The 21569-nt window shown below is 44.6% G+C and overlaps 1 protein-coding gene across 1 annotated transcript in view; it reads right to left on the bottom strand.

Annotated features, from left to right (window-relative positions):
- ADRA1A (adrenoceptor alpha 1A) overlaps positions 1-21412 on the bottom strand; it is a 664994-nt gene extending 643582 nt beyond the window's left edge. Inside the window, exon 1 of the mRNA XM_078666616.1 lies at positions 20348-21412. Within this exon, the coding sequence (XP_078522742.1) occupies positions 20348-21341 (994 nt within the window). The 5' untranslated portion in view covers positions 21342-21412. The remainder of the gene's footprint in view (positions 1-20347) is intronic.
- Between the last annotated feature and the right edge of the window lie 157 nt (positions 21413-21569).

Here is a 21569-nt window from a genome sequence, read left to right on the forward strand (position 1 = left end):
TGACTATAACTACGTAGTGGCAACCACCACTAGGTATGTGTAATATATAAAGAATACTGGGGCGTTATAGTTACCCACACATTTCACTCATACAAAACCAGAGAAATTCAGCAGTTATAGTTACCTGAGCTTATTATAACTCACCGCCCGCAAATCACTGCTTATGACCTCACATATTACACCACTCATGGCATGGTCAGTGACATCACTGATAACATCACTGAGAATATCTCAAATAACATCACTGTTGACATTTCAGATGAATCACTGATGCCAGCATCCAGTGATTGTGAGTGTTTTCTAAACGTTACTGAGTGTTAAACATATATGCTAAGGTAACTCGCTGTGGAAGTGCCGGTATGGGTAAGTGAGTTGTTTGTAAGTTGTGTTTAGAAGAGTGACTGGGTATATAAGCGAGTGTATACATGAGATAGTGGGTGTGTGAGTTTTTGTGTAGGTGAGAGTGTGGGTGTGTCAGTGTGTGCTGTCATCAGTGATTCATCTGAAACATAGGTTTTAGGGGTGTTATAGTTAGCTGGACATTTCACTCGTACAAAACCATTGAAATTCCTCCGTTATAGTTAGGTGTACTAATTATAACTCGCGCGCCCACAATCCACTGCTGATGATGTAACATATTACATCATTCATGACATGGTCAGTGACATCACTAATGACATCACTGATGACATCTCAAATGACATCACTGATGACATCATCCACGTGACAATCTGATACACCTCATCATACAGTAGCATAACCTTTCAACACTCATTATAAAATATGGAGTACCATGTTTGAGACCATTGACACACCAATACAAGTTTCTAAAAACCCACTCAGTGATTCCTACATCTACACACACATCTAAACACTTACCTATAGATTCACTCATACATGCCAACAAAGATCAATAGAATACTAATTAATATACTTATACACCTTCATCAACATTACACACCAGCACTGTTAGAACTGGGGGTCTCTAGTTGGCAGAGGTAGGTACCACTGTCCAAATAGGGACCCTTGCTTCTAGTCAAGGTAAGGAGGAAGCACTCTTTAGATAACCTCTGCTCACCCCCTTGGTAGGTTGGCACAAGCTTCCGACCTCTCAAAGTGGGGTTTGAGGCGGTTCACATGCAAGACTCTCAGGGCTGCCTGGGAGTCCTCAAGTTAACCAGGTAGGTTACTTTGCTCTTGTGCTCCACCACCTTATATGGCCCAGTCCCCTTGTCTTGGAGCCCACAAGGCTCCACTGGCGCCATCACCCACACTTTCTGCCCAGGTTGAAATTCGACCAGAGTGGTATTCTGGTCGTACCATCTTTTCATTTCTTCCTGGCTAGCTTCCAGGTTCTCCTGAGCGAGCTTCCTGAAGTGTTGTGTCTGGTTGCAGATGGCCAGCACATAGCTGAACACATCCTGGGCGGTTTTCCCACAGGATTTCTCCCACCCCTCCTTCACCAGTGTGAGAGGTCCTCTAACAGGGTGGCCATACAGGAGTTCAAAAGGACTGATCCCTAAGGACTTCTGAGGCACCTCCCTTTAGGCAAACAGGCATGGTAGAAAGACGTCCCACTTCCGCCTCATGGGCTCGGTTAGGCCCATAATCATACCTTTCAGGGTGCGGTTGAACCTTTTAACCAACCCATTTCCTTGAGGGTGGTAAGGAGTGGTGAACTTATAGGTTACTCCACACTCCTCTCACAGAGACTTCATGTACCTAGAGAAGAAGTTGGTACCCTGGTCGGAGACCACCTCTCTGGGGAACCCCACACGGGAAAAGATCCCAATCAATAAACGGCCCACCATGGGTGCTGTGATTGTCCTGAGAGGGACTGCTTCCGGGTACCGGGTGGCATGGTCCACCAAGACCAGGATGAACCTGTTGCCTAAGGCTGTCTTGGGGTACAGGGGCTCCACGATGTCGATGCCCACCCGCTCCAAAGGGGTGCTCACCACAGGAAAGGGTTGGAGGGGTGCCTTGCACTTCACTCCAGTCTTGCCACTGGCCTGACATGTTTGGCAAGATCTACAATAGGCACCAACGTGCTTCTTCATCTGGGGCCCGTAGAAGTGGGTGACAAGCCTGTGGTGGGTCTTGTCTTGCCCCAGATGTCCTGCAAGAGGCACGTCATGAGCCAGACCAATTAGGAAGTTCCTGAAGCGCGCGGGTACCACCAGCACACGGGCTGCACCGGGCTCAGAAAACTTAGGCTCACTATATAGCAAATCATCTTCCCAGTAGATGAAGTGATTTCTGGCCGCTCCACCTGCTGCCTGGTCTGCAGCCTGTTTCCGCACATCAATGAGAAAAGGGCACTCCTTATGTTCCTTACAGAATTCCTCCCTGGAGGGCCCACCTTCTTGCTGCCAATGGGTCAGCTCAGGCAGGTCGCCCAGTTTGGCCACCTGTTCCCCTGTAGGTTCCAGGGCATTCCCCTCAGGCTCTGCTTCTTCCTGGGCCGTGGGAATGGCTGGGGCTGGTTTACCACACCCCCTGCCCTTTCCTCACCTGGCAGGTCTCTGGGCTACTGTTCCAGGCTCCAGTTCTTCTGAATCACCCCTACTGGCTGCCATAGCACGCGTGGTCACGCAGATCCACGCAGGCAATCCCAACATCTCCAAATGAGTTCTGTGTTCTACATCCTTCCATGGAGAACTCTCCAGGTCATTACCTAGCAGACAGTCTACAGGCAAGGCATCACTGACAACAACTTCCAAGAGACTAGAGACCCCTCCCCATGCAAAGGGAACACGTGCCACCTTGCAGAGGCGCACTGAGCTGTCAGCTGCCACTACAAGGCAGAGTACATCGGGAATGAGCTGCTCTTCAGACACCCACTGACACCTCATGGATGTCACACTGGCTCCTGTGTCTCTCAGAGCCTCTATCTCTCTCCCATTGATGGTCACCTTCTGCTCGTATTTCTTAGTGTTAGGGGGCAGCAAGGTTTCCTGGACCATCTCTTGGTCTCCTAAAGAGACAAGGGTCATAACTGCTAGTCCCTCCTCCCCACTGGAAATCAAATCCTAGCCCAAAGCTACACTTGCTAACCCTAGGGCTGGAGCACCAGTGGGTGCAGGATTTTTCTTGGGACATTTAGGAGCACGGTAGCCCACCTCATTGCAGTGATAGCAGGTAGGGGGACCCCTGTTGTCCCTGTTGTCTCTATTGTCCCACCTGCCCCTAGAGGGCCATGGCTGTCTAGGTCTGGGGGGTTGGGATTCCTTTCCCTGGAAACTATTTTGGGGCCCTTGAGAGAACTCCATTTGGTTACCCTTGCCCCCCCACTCTTCTGCTGGGGACCTTGCCCACCTTTGGCTGTGGTACCAACAATTCCTCTGTGGACCCTGGTACTGGTCCAGCGGTCCGCCTCCTCAGCAAGCTCAATGCGGTCTGTCAGCTTACTGTCTAAAAGATGCTGGCGCAGCTCTGGAACACAAAGACTACTCAAGTGCTCCCAACTAATTAAATGCAACAACCCCTTATAATCAGTTACTTTGCTGCCCTTCATCCAACCTTCCAGTGCACCTGAGTACAAATTCACACACTCCATCCAAGTCTCAGACTCTCTCTTCTTAGAGTTCCTAAACTGCAGTCTGTACTACTCTGGAGTATGTCCATACCTGAGACATAAGGCCTCCTTCATATTGGGGTAGGTCATGGTACCTGCTAATTCTAAGGGCTCTAGAGGACATCTCCCAGAAGCCTCAAAATGTTTCCACAGGCCCGCCCCCCCAATGTTGCCCAGGCACACCATTCATTCTCAATGCAATCTCATAAGAAGTAAACCAGGCATAGATATCCTCACTCCTATGGTAATTCTGTACCAGATTCTTGGCAATATATACTTTACCCCCCTGCACTGGCTGTGCGCTGCCACCATTTGAACTGGAATCCACCTCCTTGGCTTTAATATCCAGTTCTCTCATGCTCAACTCATGAGCCAAAAGCAATTTCGTTTCCTCCAGGGCACTGGCATTTTTGCTCTCCTCTGCCTCCCTCTCTACTTCCAATTGCTTCATTTTCATCCTCATGACTTCCAAGTCATATTCTCTCACTCTTTGATTTTCTTGTAACTCTTCTTGGGCGAAGCCCCTACTGAAATGGCTGCTGCCGGGCCTTGAGCCTGTTCTGCTCACAGGCAGATCTGTGGTTTGAAAACCATTCCCAGTACTTGCATCATTTTTCCTCTTGTGCCTCCCAATGGGCCTTCAAGATTCTCTGCAGTTGCTCTTTATGGGGCACTCAAACTCGTGGCAGAATTTCCTAAGATCTTTTGCTCTGTAGGAATACAAATTCTCAATGACAAATTCCAATTCCAATTCTGCTTCCACACTGGGTGCCTTTCCATTCACAGACACGATGCTTAGAAGAGTTACTCAAAAATAGAACCAACCAAAAAAAACAGTAGTATGCAGTGGCGTAATGGTCTGCACTCACTAGTGATGTACACCAATCACTGTGGAGCTAGTACAAATACAAGTTCAAATCCCACTGCTGACCAACAATGTTAGAACTGGGGGTCTCTAGTTAGCAAAGGTAGGTACCATTATCCAAATAGGGACCCTTGCTTCTAGTCAGGGTAAGGAGGAAACACTCTATAGATAACCTCTGCTCACCCCCTTGGTAGCTTGGCACAAGCAGTCAGGGATACCAGATGTTTATGTCCTATCTTGCTCCTATGGGAAGATATGCTGGTAGCCACTGTAGTCAGCATCCCCCATGATAGCCTATGGGGCAAGATAGCCTTACAATAGTGAAAACGAAAATGGCTGCAATTCACTACCAGAGCATATCACCTGCACAAGTACATAATCTACCTTTCACATACACTGCACCCTGCCCAGGGGATACCTTGAGCCTTCCATAGGGGTGACCAATGTGTACATAAAGGGAAGGGTTAGACCTGGCCAGTGAGGACACTGACCAGGAGGACATGGCAGTTCACTGCGGTGGCAGGCGTGAGACACCATTTTAGGGCTACTCATGTGGGTGGCACAATCAGTGCTGAAGGCCCACTAGTAGCATCCGTTATCACCAGCCCTGGCACACTCAGTGCACTTTACTAGGGACATCTCGGTGACACAAATATGCCAATCATGGATAATCAATCATAATAACAATTTACACAGGGAGCACTTGCACTTTGACACTAAACAGCAGTGGCAAAGTTCCCAAAGCATCTAAACCAGCAAAAACAAAATCCAGCACAGCATCAAACATACAGGAGGTAGAGGCAAAAAGATAGGGGGAAACCACGCCAAAGATGCCAGGTCTAACAAGCACACATCCTATTCACTTATGCAGTCATCCTACTCACTTATGCAAACAAGTACTCATACTTACATTTACTAAGCTACACACTTATACAAACACAACTTTATGTATTCATATAGATAGTAACTCATACTTAAGGGTCGATTCTGATTTGGGAAAAACCGCTCCGAATAGCCGTTCAGAGCGTTTTTCCCGTACGTATCGTACCCTGCAACGTCCCCCATACGTACGACGAAGTACGATTCATACCAGGAGCCGTACTCCGTACGAGTCGTACAAGACACCGTACGACTCTAATCTCTGTACGATTCTCCCTTGGAACCCGCTGTACGTGACATCTGTACGGTTTGCGGCTGGTTTTTACGACCCAGCAAGTACGATACGTGTCGGGTACGCACCGTACGACCCTTTTTCTACGGGAGCTGAAAACAGCCGTAAAAACAGAGTTTGTGCCGAAACAGGTACGGAACGGCCCCCCGGGTACGGTGCGTACCCCCCATGATTGCATGGGTACGTACCGTACTGTGGAAAATGGTTATTTTTCGTTGTTTATGTCCCATTATACACCCCGTCTTTCACGTCCCGAGCTCATCATGTCGGTAACTAGAAAACCCGGGCAAATAAACGTGAGGTTGCACGCAACGCACTTCTTCCTCTAATTACAACCGTACATTCCTATGGTCAGGCCGATTCCGAGAACAAGCCCCCCATTTACAGCCACACACACTTATGATCGGGCCGATTCCAAGAAATAAGCCCCGTTTGCTAAGACACGACAACCAATTCCGAGAAGCAAAGCCCCTGATTGCTGAAACATGACAACAGACATCCTGTCACGACCATCTCTCTCTTATCTAAGGAACCAGCCTAGGGTTATTCCTCAACACTCTGCTTCTACCGTGACTTCCTCTTTATTGTGACACAGTTTCATCTCCTCTGCCATGACTTCTGTTTAATTGCAACATGAGAAGCGTACATTCATTAAAGGGAAGCTCCTTCCTCTTTTATATGTCCAAAACTGTATAAATACTGTATTGTCATTGATTAACGTAGAGACTATTCCCGAGCCTCCTTAGGTGACGGAGCTCTCCCTTAACTCGAGTTACTGAATAAAGACCCTGAATTCTAACCACCACGGACTCTTCTCTTCATGCTTGACCTTATTGATATTATAGAAATTCGGATCAAGGTAAATTACTAAAATATTTACCACAGTAAATTGGCGCCCGAACAGGTACTTCCCTTTCTCCCCACACGCCGGCGATGCGGACCCGAATCTGTCTCTCCAAGACATCGACGGACTTCAAAGAGTGCACGCTGCAGGGTGTTCCTGCATGAACTCCTTTGTGTCCAAGAGAGGCTGTACCGAGGTCTGAGCATCACACGAGGCGGTGAGGACGACAGCGGAAGTCTCGACCCAGAGCCCGAAAACTTGTGAAGTTGCCGAGTCGTAGGTCTTCAGAACCCTGACAAGTCCCTGATCAAGAGCGATGAATAACCAGTGACCAGATCTTCAAGGTCTTCAAGTTCTCTGCACCTCGGTGAGTACTGCTGGGGGTGTATCAAGACGGGTTCTGATTTTCAGAACACGGTCAAGACGGGTTCTAGGTTTCTAGAAAACGGTATGTTTGTACTCTGATACTCAGGGTATATCAAGTTTATCAAGTGTAAAATTGTATTTATATATTGACACAATGACTTTGTTTTCTAAATTGTGTAAACTGGGTACCCGGAAGGGGTTACTGGAACAACATGTACCAGTCCCCCAAAGGATACTCCTGGTTACTTCATGTATACGAAATATGGAATGGGTGCCATCTTATACTTAGATCTTTGGGAAGATTACACTCAAGATTTAGACATTTCGATCAGATGGCCAAAGAGTGGCACATGAGATTTAAATTGTATCATGGCAGTTGAAAAGAAATGTTGGGATAAGAAAGCAAGACCCTCGATGTTAGAGAGTGTAGAAATATGGCAAAAGGAAGCACATCGAAAGGAACAGAAAGAAGAAGGGAAAGTGGAGAAAGCAAAAAGAATGTCAGAAGAAAGTAAGATGAAAAAGTTACAGGATCAGAATGATGATATTAATCTTGAACAAAAAAAAGGGAGGTTTCGGCCTCCATGACGGTATATATCCCGTCCTCTCGCAAAAGACAGGGTCCGAGGATAGTTCAGACCCTAATATCCCCACGGCACCTCCACGTCCTAAGGTTCCTTCCGTGCCCGAAGACTTCATTACCACCTATTTAATGGAACCACCTCCTGCTTATACTAATCAAATAACAGCCAGACGAGTAGTTACCCAGACGGAACCCATCCCTGACACTTCGGGTGGTGTTCCACCTATGTTAGAATGTGAGTACGACCCGATTCCAGGGGAAGGATCACAAGCAGATGTCTCCTATTGCTTACGAGAAGCCCTAGAAGGCATACGGGAGGTACCAAATATCACGAATTGTCTGAATAAAATTTACGAGGCTCTCCGAACAGGAGAAAATTTAGAAGCCCTACAAGAGGCTATTAAAAATAGACCAATCGCTCATAGGAAATGCCTCTCGCGATTTATGATTACCTGTTTTATCCGTATGATATCAAGTGCTGGTAAAAAGGTTCCCGATGATCTACTTCAGCTAGATCAAGCAGTGGTAACCGGAAATTATAATAAAATAAAAGAAATAGACCTCTTCATCCCTCTCTTTACCAGTAAAGTTTCCGACTCACACCAGAAAAATGCCCCTACCCAGGAAACCGAGAATGAGGGTACAGATGAAGATAGGGAGTAATGAACTGTTTTTGTAGGAGCAGTACATTCCCGTATCCCTTGTTCCCAAGGTAGCGGACAAATCAGGAGTAAGACTAAAAAATTGTCAGCTTCTTCAGATAGATTATTCCAACAAACACAAGAAGCTCTGGATGATTGGATGGACGACGAACCTCCACTCACCAAACAAGAAAAAGAACTTGCTCGATCAAGCAACCATTGGGTATCCCAATACTCTATATATGGCCCTGATATAGTCGCTCAAATGTTCTTATCGCTCCCTCTGGCATCTCAAAGACTAGCTAGCATCTATATGGTTCAACACCTCATTACAATGTACGAAGACACTAGCTACCCGCCCAATAAGTTACATCCTCTCTTACCAGACTATCTAGAAGGGAGGTAGGTGGCAAGGGTACAAGAATGCCTCAATTTTTTCCTAGACCTACGACAACGATATGTCCAATACCTTTCTGATGTTTATGACCCAAATCCCCCTCACTACGGCCAAGGTCAGTTTCCCCTCCGAGAAGTACACCCTGTCGTGGATTCTGCAGGAAAGCTACAACAAACATTTGTCTACACTCCCTTGACAAAATTAGAAATATTAGAAATGAAGAAAATGGTCCCTTCTCACGAAAAAGATCCTACGGGTTTCCATAGGGAACTCAAGGATATTCTTCAAATGGGTTCCTTCACTTATAAGGATCTCAACATTCTCCTCAAAGTCCTACTGCCTCAAGGAACATACGATAAATTAAAAGGAAAGGATTGGGAGGTTGAAGGGAAAAAGGTAGCATGGGCTGCTTTGGAGGCAGAAGAAAATACCCGTGATCCTGGACAAGGCCTGGGATCTCTAGTTCTGGAACTCCCTCGCCTTCTCCCTAAAATACTCTCCCAGTTGTTGGCCACTAAATAGGAAGATTGGGATGCTATCTCTGCATGCAAACAGAAACCAGATGAGGATATAGGGGACTATTATACCAGATTAGAGAAATGTTTTCTCATCAATAGAGGTCTCTCCTCAGGTGGAGATGCCTATAGTTGATTGTTTGTTTCAAAATTTGTAGAAAATGCCTTACCCGTGATCAAAAATAGAGTATTAAAAGTTGAAAGTACTTGGCAAGCAAGTTCCCCTTCACAAGCACTTCAGATGCTCCAGTACCATCAAAACAGAATTAGGGACGAACAAGAGCAGGAGAAAAGAAGGACAAAGGATACTAAAATGAAGGTATTGGTAGCACAGACTAATACAATTCCTCAGACCTCTAAACAACCTCCAGCATCACAAGAAAGGGTCACCTGCAATTATTGCAAAAGGCCTGGCCACTTTGTACGTGACTGTCCAGTATTACAACACAATATTGCCACTGTAAAGACACAACCTTGCACCTATACCCCTGGACCCTCTGCTCCCACATCAGCTTCCCCAGCTGATACTAAACTAGCCACACAACTCTATCAGTACCCAGTGTCTTCCTATCCTGAATTCCCCACAATTTCATGAGACAGCTGGGAGGAACACGATAGTCGTCCACTGATCCCGGTCCCGGTCGACCAAAAGGGTCCCTATGTACATGCTAAGCTCTTAGGTTAAGAAACAAAATTTCTGATAGACACCGGGGCCAGTAGGACGACAATACAACACAACGAAGTTCCCAAGGTACCCCTCTCTGGCTCGAATAGTATTTCCTTGGGTTTTTTAGGTACACCAGTCATCAACAAAGTTTCTGAACCAGTATCACTTCAGGTTGGCCCTCTTACAACTTCCACCGATTTGGTACTTACTACGTCCTGTCCCGAAAATTTACTTGGCATCCAGACACTGAAGGAACTGGGTGCTGCGATATGCTGTTCCCCGGAAGGAATACGACTATTCCTCAGAGATTTCAAAGGTCATTTCACCACACGAGAGTTAGATGTCAGATTAAGGGACATTCCTGCTGCATTATAGTCTACTGATCCAACTGAGGTAGGATTCATGGATATTACACCGCACATAGTCACATTAAAGGAAGGTGTTGTCCTACCTCGTGTCTGAAAATACAAGTTACCTCCAGATGCGGAACAAGCCCTTATTCATATTATCGATGACTTGATACAAAAAGGAGTAGTCAGAGAAGTAAAAAACACACAAAAGAGCAGACCAGGTCTGAAAACGGTGTGTAACTGCAATAGCGACCGTGAGGCAGTGGTGGTGAGTGTATGAGACAAAGGGTTGCAAAAAATAGAGACTATTAGTCACATAAGGCTAAAGTAATTCCCATCAGACCACCCATGTGGTGGAGTTTACGTCACATGGGAATCACTAGTCTTACCATCCCAAGATCCACCAAATAGTGTCGATGCGGGAAAGGTTGTAAAGAACATAGTCTTGTTGTGACACCCTAAAGTGATGTGAATGAAAACAGTGCAGTGCTCAAAAAATAATAATAAATAAAATTGACTGCCGAGACTCCGAAAAGCATTACAATAGAAGTCCAAGTGTCAAAGATTAAAAACACGCCAAGTAGTAAGACTACTCTGTGGCGCTGTGCAGTTTGGTCGACATGTTTCAGCTATAAGAGCATTTAGCCCAGCTTTCTTCAGGACCTTTGACAGAATAATGGCTACTGCAACTACAAATGATGTGTATAAATGAAGGAAAACAGAAATGTACTCGTACAGAGTTACACATATACCAGGAACCTGTATACTTGGAACCTGTATACTTAAATGTCCACTGGAGGGAAAGAAAAGTGTCTTCTTCCTATCAAGAGACAAAAGAACACAAAGACAATATGTCAAACAACACCAAATATCACACATCCACCTGACGTACACACACAGAGACCATGCAGACACACCTGCAGGAATAATTTACATTCTGCATTCTGAAAAGCATAATAGCTTGATCACTTTGAGGCATTACCTCTCAGTGATACTCACCCAGCTTTGTGTGGGTGAAGACCTCACCTCACCCGGCAACCGCTCGGGAGTTTGAGGCCCCGCTCTATAGTGTAGAAATAAAAGACACAGTAAGCACACAACTTTACAGTGCCCAACCCAATGGTTCTACACATTTAACCCAACAGACGTGTGATAGTAGACAAGATGTCACACCCAACACTGGCCACCACAAAGATTCCCATGGGATGCATAGAAATCGCACATCTTGCGAAAAATGATGTATATCCTGAACCAATATACAAAGTTTTTCGAAAAAACACATGTTTTTTCAAAAGATAGATAGAGATGAGGGGTAAACTGAAGACCTATTAAAGACTATAGCACTATTGTGTTGGTGGGAGGTTACTGGAAAAACCCGAGTGGCTGCCTAGACCATCCAATTCAAGGGCTCCTAGCCTGTATAGGAATATCAAAAGGCAGAATACCTTGGCCTGCTGCATTATAGGCTACTGATCCAACTGAGGTAGGATTCATGGATATTACACCGCACATAGTCACATTAAAGGAAGGTGTTGTCCTACCTCGTGTCTGAAAATACAAGTTACCTCCAGATGCGGAACAAGCCCTTATTCATATCATCGATGACTTGATACAAAAAGGAGTAGTCAGAGAAGTACCTTCCAACATATGTAATTCGCCAGTTTTGCCAGTACGAAAGAAAACAGATGACGGTGCACCACCAGTTTACAGACTCATAGTAGACTTACGAGAACTCAATAAATGTGTGGTACCACAATACCCTGTGGTCTCTGACATCAGTACTCTGCTAACAGCTATAGATCCTGATGCCACACATTTTACAGTTATTGACCTTAAAAATGCGTTCTTTAGTATACCCATTCACCCAGACAGTCAGTACCTATTTGGAATCTCACTACAAGGTCGTAGTTTCTGTTTCACTAGAGCTCCTCAAGGATACACAGAAAGTCCCAGTATTTACAGTCAGGCACTTAAAAGACAGTTGGACGACATTTTTCTGCCCTCCAATACAACATTGTTATAATACGTCGATGACTTACTGATCACTGCACGTTCCGAACCGGAATGCGAACAAGCATCACAAATTGTCCTAATGTTTCTTGCACAACATGACCACAAAGTTTCACCCTCTAAATTGCGATTGTGTTTACAGCAGGTGGCATACTTAGGACACCTGCTGTCAAAGGAGGGTAGGGCACTCACACCTGAAAGAATCCAACTCATTTTTAACATTCCTGTCCCTAAGACACAGAAGGAAGTCCGTGCCTTCATTGGCCTCACTTCCTATTGTAGGCAGTGGATTCCCCAGTTTGCCTACTTGGCCAAACCCCTGATACAACTAACGACCTCCGATTTTGCCACCTCTTCTCCATTGCCATGGACACCTGACCATACTTTTGCTTTTGACACCCTTAAACAAGCATTATGCTCTGAACCTGTCCTAGCTACACCTGATTATGCCAAACCCTTTGTACTCTTTGTCACGGAACGGGAAGGTACCGCCTTGTCAGTACTCACACAAACACAGGCCAATAAACATCATCCTGTGCTTATTTCTCCAGTACTCTTGACCCTGTTGCACAAGGTTTGCCTGCCTGTTTAAAATCCGTTGCAGCTACGGCTCTGGCAATCCGACAAAGTGATTCCATAGTGCTAGGACATCCTCTTGAAGTGCAAGTCCCACATGCAGTAGAATTACTTTTGAATAGGACACAGACACAACACTTGACCATAGCTCGCCTCACAGGTTATGAAGTCACACTATTCCAACCCCACATTATCATCAAACGATGCAATATCCTCAACCCAGCTACGCTGCTGCCTGCTGTTCCAGTTGACAACCAGACTCACGACTGCTTAGAGATAGTCGAACTAGTCACAAAGCCCCGGTCTGATCTTGTAGATATTCCATTAAGTACACCAGAATACACACTGTTTGTAGATGGTACCTGTATGCGCCTCCAAACAGGCTAACTTTCAGCAGCCTATGCTGTCACTACAGAAAATACGGTCCTCTTAGCAGCCAGAATACCCGTGCATTCAGCCCAAGCAGCAGAACTCATAGCAATTACACAAGCATGCGAGTGGTCAAAAGGGAAACGAGTTAATATCTACACCGATTCGCAATATGCATTCGGGGTAGTCCACAACTTCGTAATCTTGTGGAAGGAGAGAGGTTTTCTAACCTCTCATGGAACTAAAATACAGCATGGGGATCTTATCCTTCAGCTAATAGAATCAATACACAGACCCGCAGAAGTAGCTATATTGAAATGCAAACCTTACACCAAAGTCATGGACTCTGTCACTAGAGGTAATGCTCTGGCAGACGCCACAGCTAAACATGCTCTGCTCAGACAGGAACACTAAATACTGAAACTACTATTAGGACTGTTTTTCCAGTTACCTATCCTACCAAAGATGTAGTAGACATCCAAAACCAAGCTACAGAGACCGAAAAGAGTAAATGGGAAGAAGAGGGAGGTTCCCACACAGATCAGGGCTGGATAACAAAAGACAAGTTCAAATGGTTTCTCCCTGACATAATGGTTCCTGTAATCATAGAACCTGCCCATGGTCCCTCACATCTAGGAGAAAAAGGAATGTTAGACAGTCTAAACTTGGTATGGCATAACAAGCATCTGCGCTCAGCGGCCAAACAAAAGGTACGAACCTGTATGATTTGCTGTCAGTTCAATCCCAGGAAAAGTGTCTCAGTTGAACAAGGAAGGTTCCATCCTCCAAATTATCCCTTTGAAGTCCTCCAAATGGACTACATCCAAATGGAAAGATGTCAAGGATATAAGTATGTCCTCATAGTAGTCTGTACATTAACCCGATGGACTGAAGCATACCCGGTCCCAGACTACGGTGCCCAGATGACAGCTAAACAATTGGTGAGGGAATTCTTCCCCCGATATGGGTTGCCAAGAGTCATCTACTCTGACAACGGACAACCATTCTCCTCTAAATTAATGGAGGCTGTTTCCTTACTGTTAGGATACACCTGGAAATTCCACTGTGTTCGACACCCCCAAGCGGCAGGCCTAGTCGAACGACATAATCAGACTCTAAAGACCAAACTAGCCAAAATTTGCGCTGACAAACAAATAGACTGGGTTACAGCCCTTGCGGTTGCTCTCTTCTACATGCGAATGGTGGCACATTCCCGGACGGGTCTGTCGCCCTATGAGGTCACATATGGGAGACCTCAGAATATCTGGGGTGTCCCATCCCCTAAAAAGCGAACTGATATTGATTCAAATGTACTGACAGATTACCTAGCTTCTTTGATGTCTGCACTACGTTCTTGCCGTTCACAGGTGGCTGCAGCCTTTCCAGACAAGACAACGCCATCCAACCTGGGAACTGGGTTCTAGTCCGGAACTTCGACCGCACCAGTCCCCTGGAAAGAAGGTGGACGTCTCCCAAGCTGGTACTGCTCACGACGAGGACTGCAGTCAAGGTGGAAGGGCGAAAAGGGTATCTACATGCAAGTCACTGCAAAAGATTCTTCGGACCAACTCCTTCAGACATTTCTGCTGACTTCAAGAATATAGACACTGAAACTACAGACTTTATTTCACCTCTTCCTGAACTTTCCCCTCAAGAAGAGTACAAATCGCGGCTGCGATCCCATCAGAAACAAGCTAGAGACATTGCATCTGACCTCGACCTACCGGTGGCTAAATAAGTCCAAGACGTAGTTTTGGTGAAGCGGTTGCTGGGAAGTGTCCGGTCACGTATGCATAATTGACTCAGACTAGCAGCCGATCATAGAAAACATGTTTAAATGCGCAAGATTATTACAGAACAAAGTTTCAATCTTCCTCTCTATAATGATTCTTATTTTCTGCATCACGGCTTGCCTGGGTTGGTTCCTTCATCTAGCTTTCCCACCTTCTTCCCCCACGCTTTTGAACAACACAGCTATGCACTCACATGTAGATCTCCCTCCACATCTCGAAAATAGAAGAAAATAATTTCTCAATAACACATTCGTCTCCACACTTCACCAATACCAAATGGTTATTAACAAAACCAACTGTTGGGTCTGTGGTTTAATGCCACACTCCGTACACGGAGGAATGCCTTTTATCCCTCTCCCTTTCGGCTATGCTGGATCTACCTATGCTCTCTCCATGATATTCTCCGCTTCCGTTAGAAACATTCCTGAGACCAAGACCAAAAACACTGGTACCTGGAACGAGATAAAAACAAAGACAGTACGCGCTGTTCAAAAGATGGTAGATTTCACCGCGACATGGGGACGAGCAGATAATAATGAAAATACCAGTTATTCCCTTTTTAACGACACTACCTCCTTTAGGGAAACATTTTCAGTCCAAAAGAGACAAACAGAACAGGGAGGATGGGCTGTGCCCCATAAGGGCCTATTCTGTGTAAGAGGAAAGGGCAAGGGTCAGAAAATGGGAGACAGTGAGTGTAATAAGACATACACTCTACCTGATCTGAACTTCCTAACGATGACCACTGCCCCCAACACTTATTTTATTTGTGGACCTCACGCACGTACTTGGCTACCCCAAGGCTGGTCAGGGAAGTGCTACATTGCATTTCTCCTCCCCCCTACCTACACCGCCCCAGCAGATTACCATCTAAGTGACCCTCTGACCGTAATTAATAGACGGCGAAGGGGGGCCATAGATGCTGAAGACACAGCGGACCAAGAGGCTGGCGATTTCTTCAAAAGAATCATCCCTTTCTGGGGGCCCATGATCAACAGCCGCCACATAAGACAACTGACTCGTGTAGTCCAGGGAGCCATAAACGAAACAGCTGGTGCATTAAGCAACATCACAGCTGAGATGGCTGCTGATATACTCATGACGTTGCAGAACCGCATGGTCCTAGATATTATATTGGCTGACCGTGGTGGCATATGTGAACTGATCGGGTCCAGCTGCTGCATATATATTCCAGATAATGCACCCTCGGTGTATTCTGCTATTTACCGCCTTCATGTACTTTCCAAGAAAGTAGACGCAGACACTGCTGCCTGGTCCCTGACGGGATGGCTCTGGGGCCTCCTGTCCTCATGGGGATGGAAGATCCTTACGATAGTAGGTCTTGCTCTAGCCATTCTTTTCACCTGTTGCCTCTGTATTCAGTGTGGCCCAGCCTCTGTAGTTTCTGTATCACTGCCTGCATTCCCAGACCCCAATCCAGAAAGAAAGAGAAGGAAAGGATCATGTTACAGGAACAAGTGGACAACCTAATGAGTATAGAGGTAGATTAAAAAAAAGAATCTTAAAAGGGAATATTATGGGACAAGGAGGGAATGTGGAAAATGGTTATTTTTCGTTGTTTATGTCCCATTATACACCCTCTCTTTCACGTCCCGAGCTCATCATGTCGGTAACTAGAAAATCCGGGCACATAAACGTGAGGTTGCACGCAACGCACTTCTTCCTCTAATTACAACCGTACATTCCTATGGTCAGGCCGATTCCAAGAACAAGCCCCCCATTTACAGCCACACACACTTATGGTCGGGCCGATTCCAAGAAATAAGCCCCGTTTGCTAGGACACGACAACCAATTCCGAGAAGCAAAGCCCCCGATTGCTGAAACATGACAACAGACATCCTGCCACGACCATCTCTCTCTTATCTAAGGAACCAGCCTAGGGTTATTCCTCAACACTCTGCTTCTACCGTGACTTCCTCTTTATTGTGACACAGTTTCATCTCCTCTGCCATGACTTCTGTTTAATTGCAACATGAGAAACGTACATTCATTAAAGGGAAGCTCCTTCCTCTTTTTTATGTCCAAAACTGTATAAATACTGTATTGTCATTGATTAAAGTAGAGACTATTCCCGAGCCTCCTTAGGTGACGGAGCTCTCCCTTAACTCGAGTCACTGAATAAAGACCCTGAATTCTAACCACCACGGACTCTGCTCTTCATGCTTGACCTTATTGATATTATAGAAATTCCGATCAAGGTAAATTACTAAAATATTTACCACAGTACCCCTGCAATCATGGGGTGTACGAGCCGTACCCCCATTGTACGATGGGTGTACGAGCCGTACCCCATTGTACGATGGGTGTATGAGCCGTACCCCATTGTACGATCAGTGTATGAGCCGTACCCCCATTGTACGATGGGTGTACGAGCCGTACCCCATGTACGATGGGTGTACTAGCCGTACCCCGTTGTACGATGGGGGTACGGCTCGTACACCGATCGTACAATGGGGGTACGGCTCGTACACCGATCGTACAATGGGGGTACGGCTCGTACACCCCATGATCGCAGGGGTACGGTACGTACCCCTGCAATCATGGGGGGTACGGACCATACTGTGTGTATGTGTTTGTGTGCTTTTCCGTACGACTCGCCCTTACCTGACGTGGACCGTACGAATTGCGTCCTCATACCCCGGTCCGGATCGTACTCGTCGGGTCGTACGGCATGTGTACGAGTCGTACGGTATGTGTACGAGTCGTACGGTTCACAGTTTCAGCCTTGCAATACGTACGGATCGTGACGATTCGAACGGATTCACGGAATACAGATCGTACTTCGCGACTCGGATGGACGGGTACGATTCGTATGGAGAGGGCTCCGGATACAAATCGTACGGACGTTTTTTTTTCCCGAATCGGAATCGACCCCTAGGTGTGTTATAAAATGACTATTACAAGTATACAGTTTTCGATACAGTCACTCATACAATCACTGAGTTTTATGTATACTTATTTATATACAACAACTGTCACATACACTGTCTTTTCTATTTCTACTTTGTTGGACATGTATCATTGAGAAATATATTTACTCATCACCACACCCATAAACAGATTCACTCACTCAAACAAGTGTTTCCACATACAGTCTTAACCTCATATACCTACTAAATTAAATATTTACACATCTTTGGACAGCCACACACCTTCTACCCAACCAAACACACATTCACGATCCCATACAAATGCTCACTTAATTAATTAATAACTAATATAGACTTTCACATAGCTAGTAACCAACTTATGTACTAGTTTACACAATAAGAGATAAAGTGATACAGATATTCACAGTTTAATCACTATTCCATATATTTAGTGAGACACTTTAAATTAGTCACTTATACAGTCAATCACAGTGCTACTAAATCCTCCATCCAGACATTTATACAGACACTCAGTCTTTAATGCAGATTGCTATATATATATATTATACTTATTTAAATATCAAACCAAACCACATTCACTGGATGATGTCATCAGTGATGTCTTCAGTGATGTAATTTGAGATGTCATCAGTGATGTCACTGATCATACCATGAATGATGTAATATGTAACATCATCAGCAGTGGATTGCGGGCGCGCGAGTTATAGTTAGTACAACTAACTGTAACGGAGGAATTTCAACGGTTTTGTACAAGTGAAATGTCCAGCTAACTATAACACCCCTAAAACCTATGTTTTTTTCAGTGATTTTCTAAGGTTTTTTAAATGCTAATTCCTAAATATGACATGTTTGAAACCTATGATTTTTCAGTGAAAAAAATATATATATATAAATATATATAAATATATATATATATATTGATATACATTTTCTTTTGTAGTGCTGACCTAACTATGACTACCAGTGACTACTGCCACTGGGTAATATATAAATGAATAAATATAAAACTCAGTGGCAACCGGGTCATTATAGTTAGATAAACATTCCAGGAGGAAATGTGTTTTTGTGTTGCTAATAACTTTGGCACCATTCAACAAATATCCACTAAACTTTCCAAAAAGCTGCTGCATTTCGACTAGTTTGTGCATGGAACTTTGCAGCGTGATCCATAAAGCGTGGCCTGAGAAAAAAATGGGTTTCCCAAAACCAATTCCCCATGCATTTTTTAATGACTTCTTTAGGCAAGGCTACAGTAAAAATTGCTGAACAGAATTACACCATATTTGTCAGGAAACTATGCCTTGGCATGCAGATGGCCGTGTTTGTGATTTGGTGTAAATCTGTCGGTAGTTTTTGAGAAATTAAGATTCAAATATATTTGTATATCTGGAGAGTTAAGTTCAAAGGACTCTTACAAAAGTCCCTCAAACGCAGTCTTAAAAAATAGAGTATTCTGATTGGCCCAGGGAGCTATATTTCCACTGGGCCATCTCGCTCATTATCTCATGAAAGTTTCATTGTTTGCAAGCAGTGTGGCAAAAAGTAAACTCTCTCTATAGGGTAAGCACTTTTTACAGTATCTCTTTTTTACTTATATCAACTTCATTTCTCAGTGCAGATTCAGTGACTGTGATGGGTTTGATACAGATAAATAGAGTCTGCAGTAGGGCATTAGTTATGGAACAGGGCTTGAGTATCTGGAGAAACTTGATTTTCCCTGAACATTTGTATACAGGTTGAACATCGTGTACAGGACGGTTTACCCTTTCATCTGTGGTTCATAGTCGACATAAACTGAACTGCCCATTAGGTGTATGGTATAGGCCAATGTTGCAAATAACACAAGCTTGCTTTACCTATGGGGGTATGATAGTAGTAATGACACTTCATATTATTCTAAGCAATTTTGCACTTACTTTCTTAGCTCTAATGGTATACGAGTTTACAGAGAAATGTGTACAACAGAAGCTTGGATGATGTAATCAGTGATGCTATCAATGATGTCATGAATGATGTCATAGAGCATGTTTTGAGTGATTTTATATGTGAGCTCATGAGAAGTACATGGCAGGGAACAATTTATAGTTAGCACTGCTAACTATAACTGGTGAATTTCTTTGTTTTTTTAGTCCAAAACATTAATGTTTTCACTGACAAATTCCCCTAACTTTATAGTTACTTTAATCTTTGTTTTTTCCAATGAATTTATTATATATTTATAAATATAAGCTATATATAAGTTCAAGATACATATATGTGAAGTATACAAAAGCTATTGTTATATTTATGTATATATGCTAGCACCGTTGTTATTTTAGCCATCAATATTTTTGTTATGTAATATGATATTTTTGTGGCACCACATTTATTTGATACAGTTATTAGCACATGGCTGAATGGGGATTTTCAGCATTACAAAAGGAGGTGGAGCAGTTTCCTCTCTTCATTTTAAGGTACATCCAACAGTCCACAGTTTCAAAGTAAAGAAGGATTGACAAAAGTTTGAGGTTAGTTAACATTACTTCTGGGAACGTGAAGAAAATAAGTATAATGGAATTGGGGTGATGCTTAATAGATCTCCAACCCCACAGTTCGGCGCCTCTGAAGTGTTAACACTGAAAATGAATTACGTTTTTTCAAAACATGCACAAAATAGGTTAAGAGAAAGAAGTCTTGCCTGAGTTTGAAGAAAAATTAACTTAACACTTACCAATTGGCATAACTAGAAAGAAAGGGAGCCAGCAAAGGATAAAGCAGCCAACCACGATTCCCAGAGTCTTGGCTGCTTTCTTCTCCCTTGAGAACTTCAGCAGCCTGACGGAAAAGGCGGTCTTGTTCTTAGAACTAGATGAGGAGTCTCCGCTTTCTGGAGTGTACTTGCGATGGATCCTGAGGGTGACCTGCTCTGAGTCTGACTTTTCTGTCTTCATCCCAGATGCCAAGATTTTGCTCTCCCGCTTGGCCACGATATACACCCGACAGTACATGACCAGGATGATGGTCAATGGGATATAGAAGGAGCCAAAGGCTGAGAAGATGGCGTAGCCCGGCTCTTCTGTAATTTGACAAATTGTCTCATCGTCTGGGGCAGGTTCCTTCCAGCCAAACAAAGGTCCAATGGAAATCACAAGAGATAGGGCCCATATGCAGACCAAGGCAATAAGACCTCTCCTGTCGGTCATTATGGTTGGATAACGCAAAGGGTAGCTGACTCCAATGTAGCGATCTATAGATATGGCACACAAGCTCATGATCGAAGCTGTGCAGCAGAGCACATCCACAGCAGCCCAGATGTTGCAGAAGATCCTCCCAAAGACCCAATACCCTAAAATCTCAAAGGTCGCTGAGAAAGGCAACACCGTCGAGGTCAAAAGGAGGTCTGCCACGGCCAGGTTGACGATGAAGTAGTGTGTTACAGTCTGAAGGTGCCTGTGACAAGCCACTGAGAGGATGACCAAAATATTCCCCAGCACCCCAAAGAAGATAAAGCCCCCAAGAACAATCCCAACAACAATGGCCCTGGAAATGTTAATGGCGGCCGCAGCCTCGGTGCAGTTGATGCAGTCAGAGTGGATCTCTGATGTCCTGTTTTCAATAAGCAAAACCATTGTCATGTGGGTAATGCTTTCGGATTTTGTCTTGTACAGAGCTGGCTTGGACGATGCTGATGTTGTGTAATTCCAGTTCTGCGCCAGCACATTCATTTCTTCCTCCTAACTGGACTCAACAACATCTTAAAAAGACCCCGCTGCTTTGCCAAAACGTCTCTCTGGAAGTTCAGGGACCACACTAAGAGGTACCATAAGGACAAGCTACTTCCAATGATTGTGCAATTTTCATATTTAGGGCGTTTCAACACTGTACAGATAATGTTCCTCTTTTTTTCGTCTCTCTTTTTTGGACACAGGCGGGCTGTGGGAGAAGCATCTCAG

Source organism: Lissotriton helveticus, chromosome 11 (genome assembly GCF_964261635.1).
Source record: "Lissotriton helveticus chromosome 11, aLisHel1.1, whole genome shotgun sequence".
NCBI lineage: Eukaryota > Metazoa > Chordata > Amphibia > Caudata > Salamandridae > Lissotriton > Lissotriton helveticus.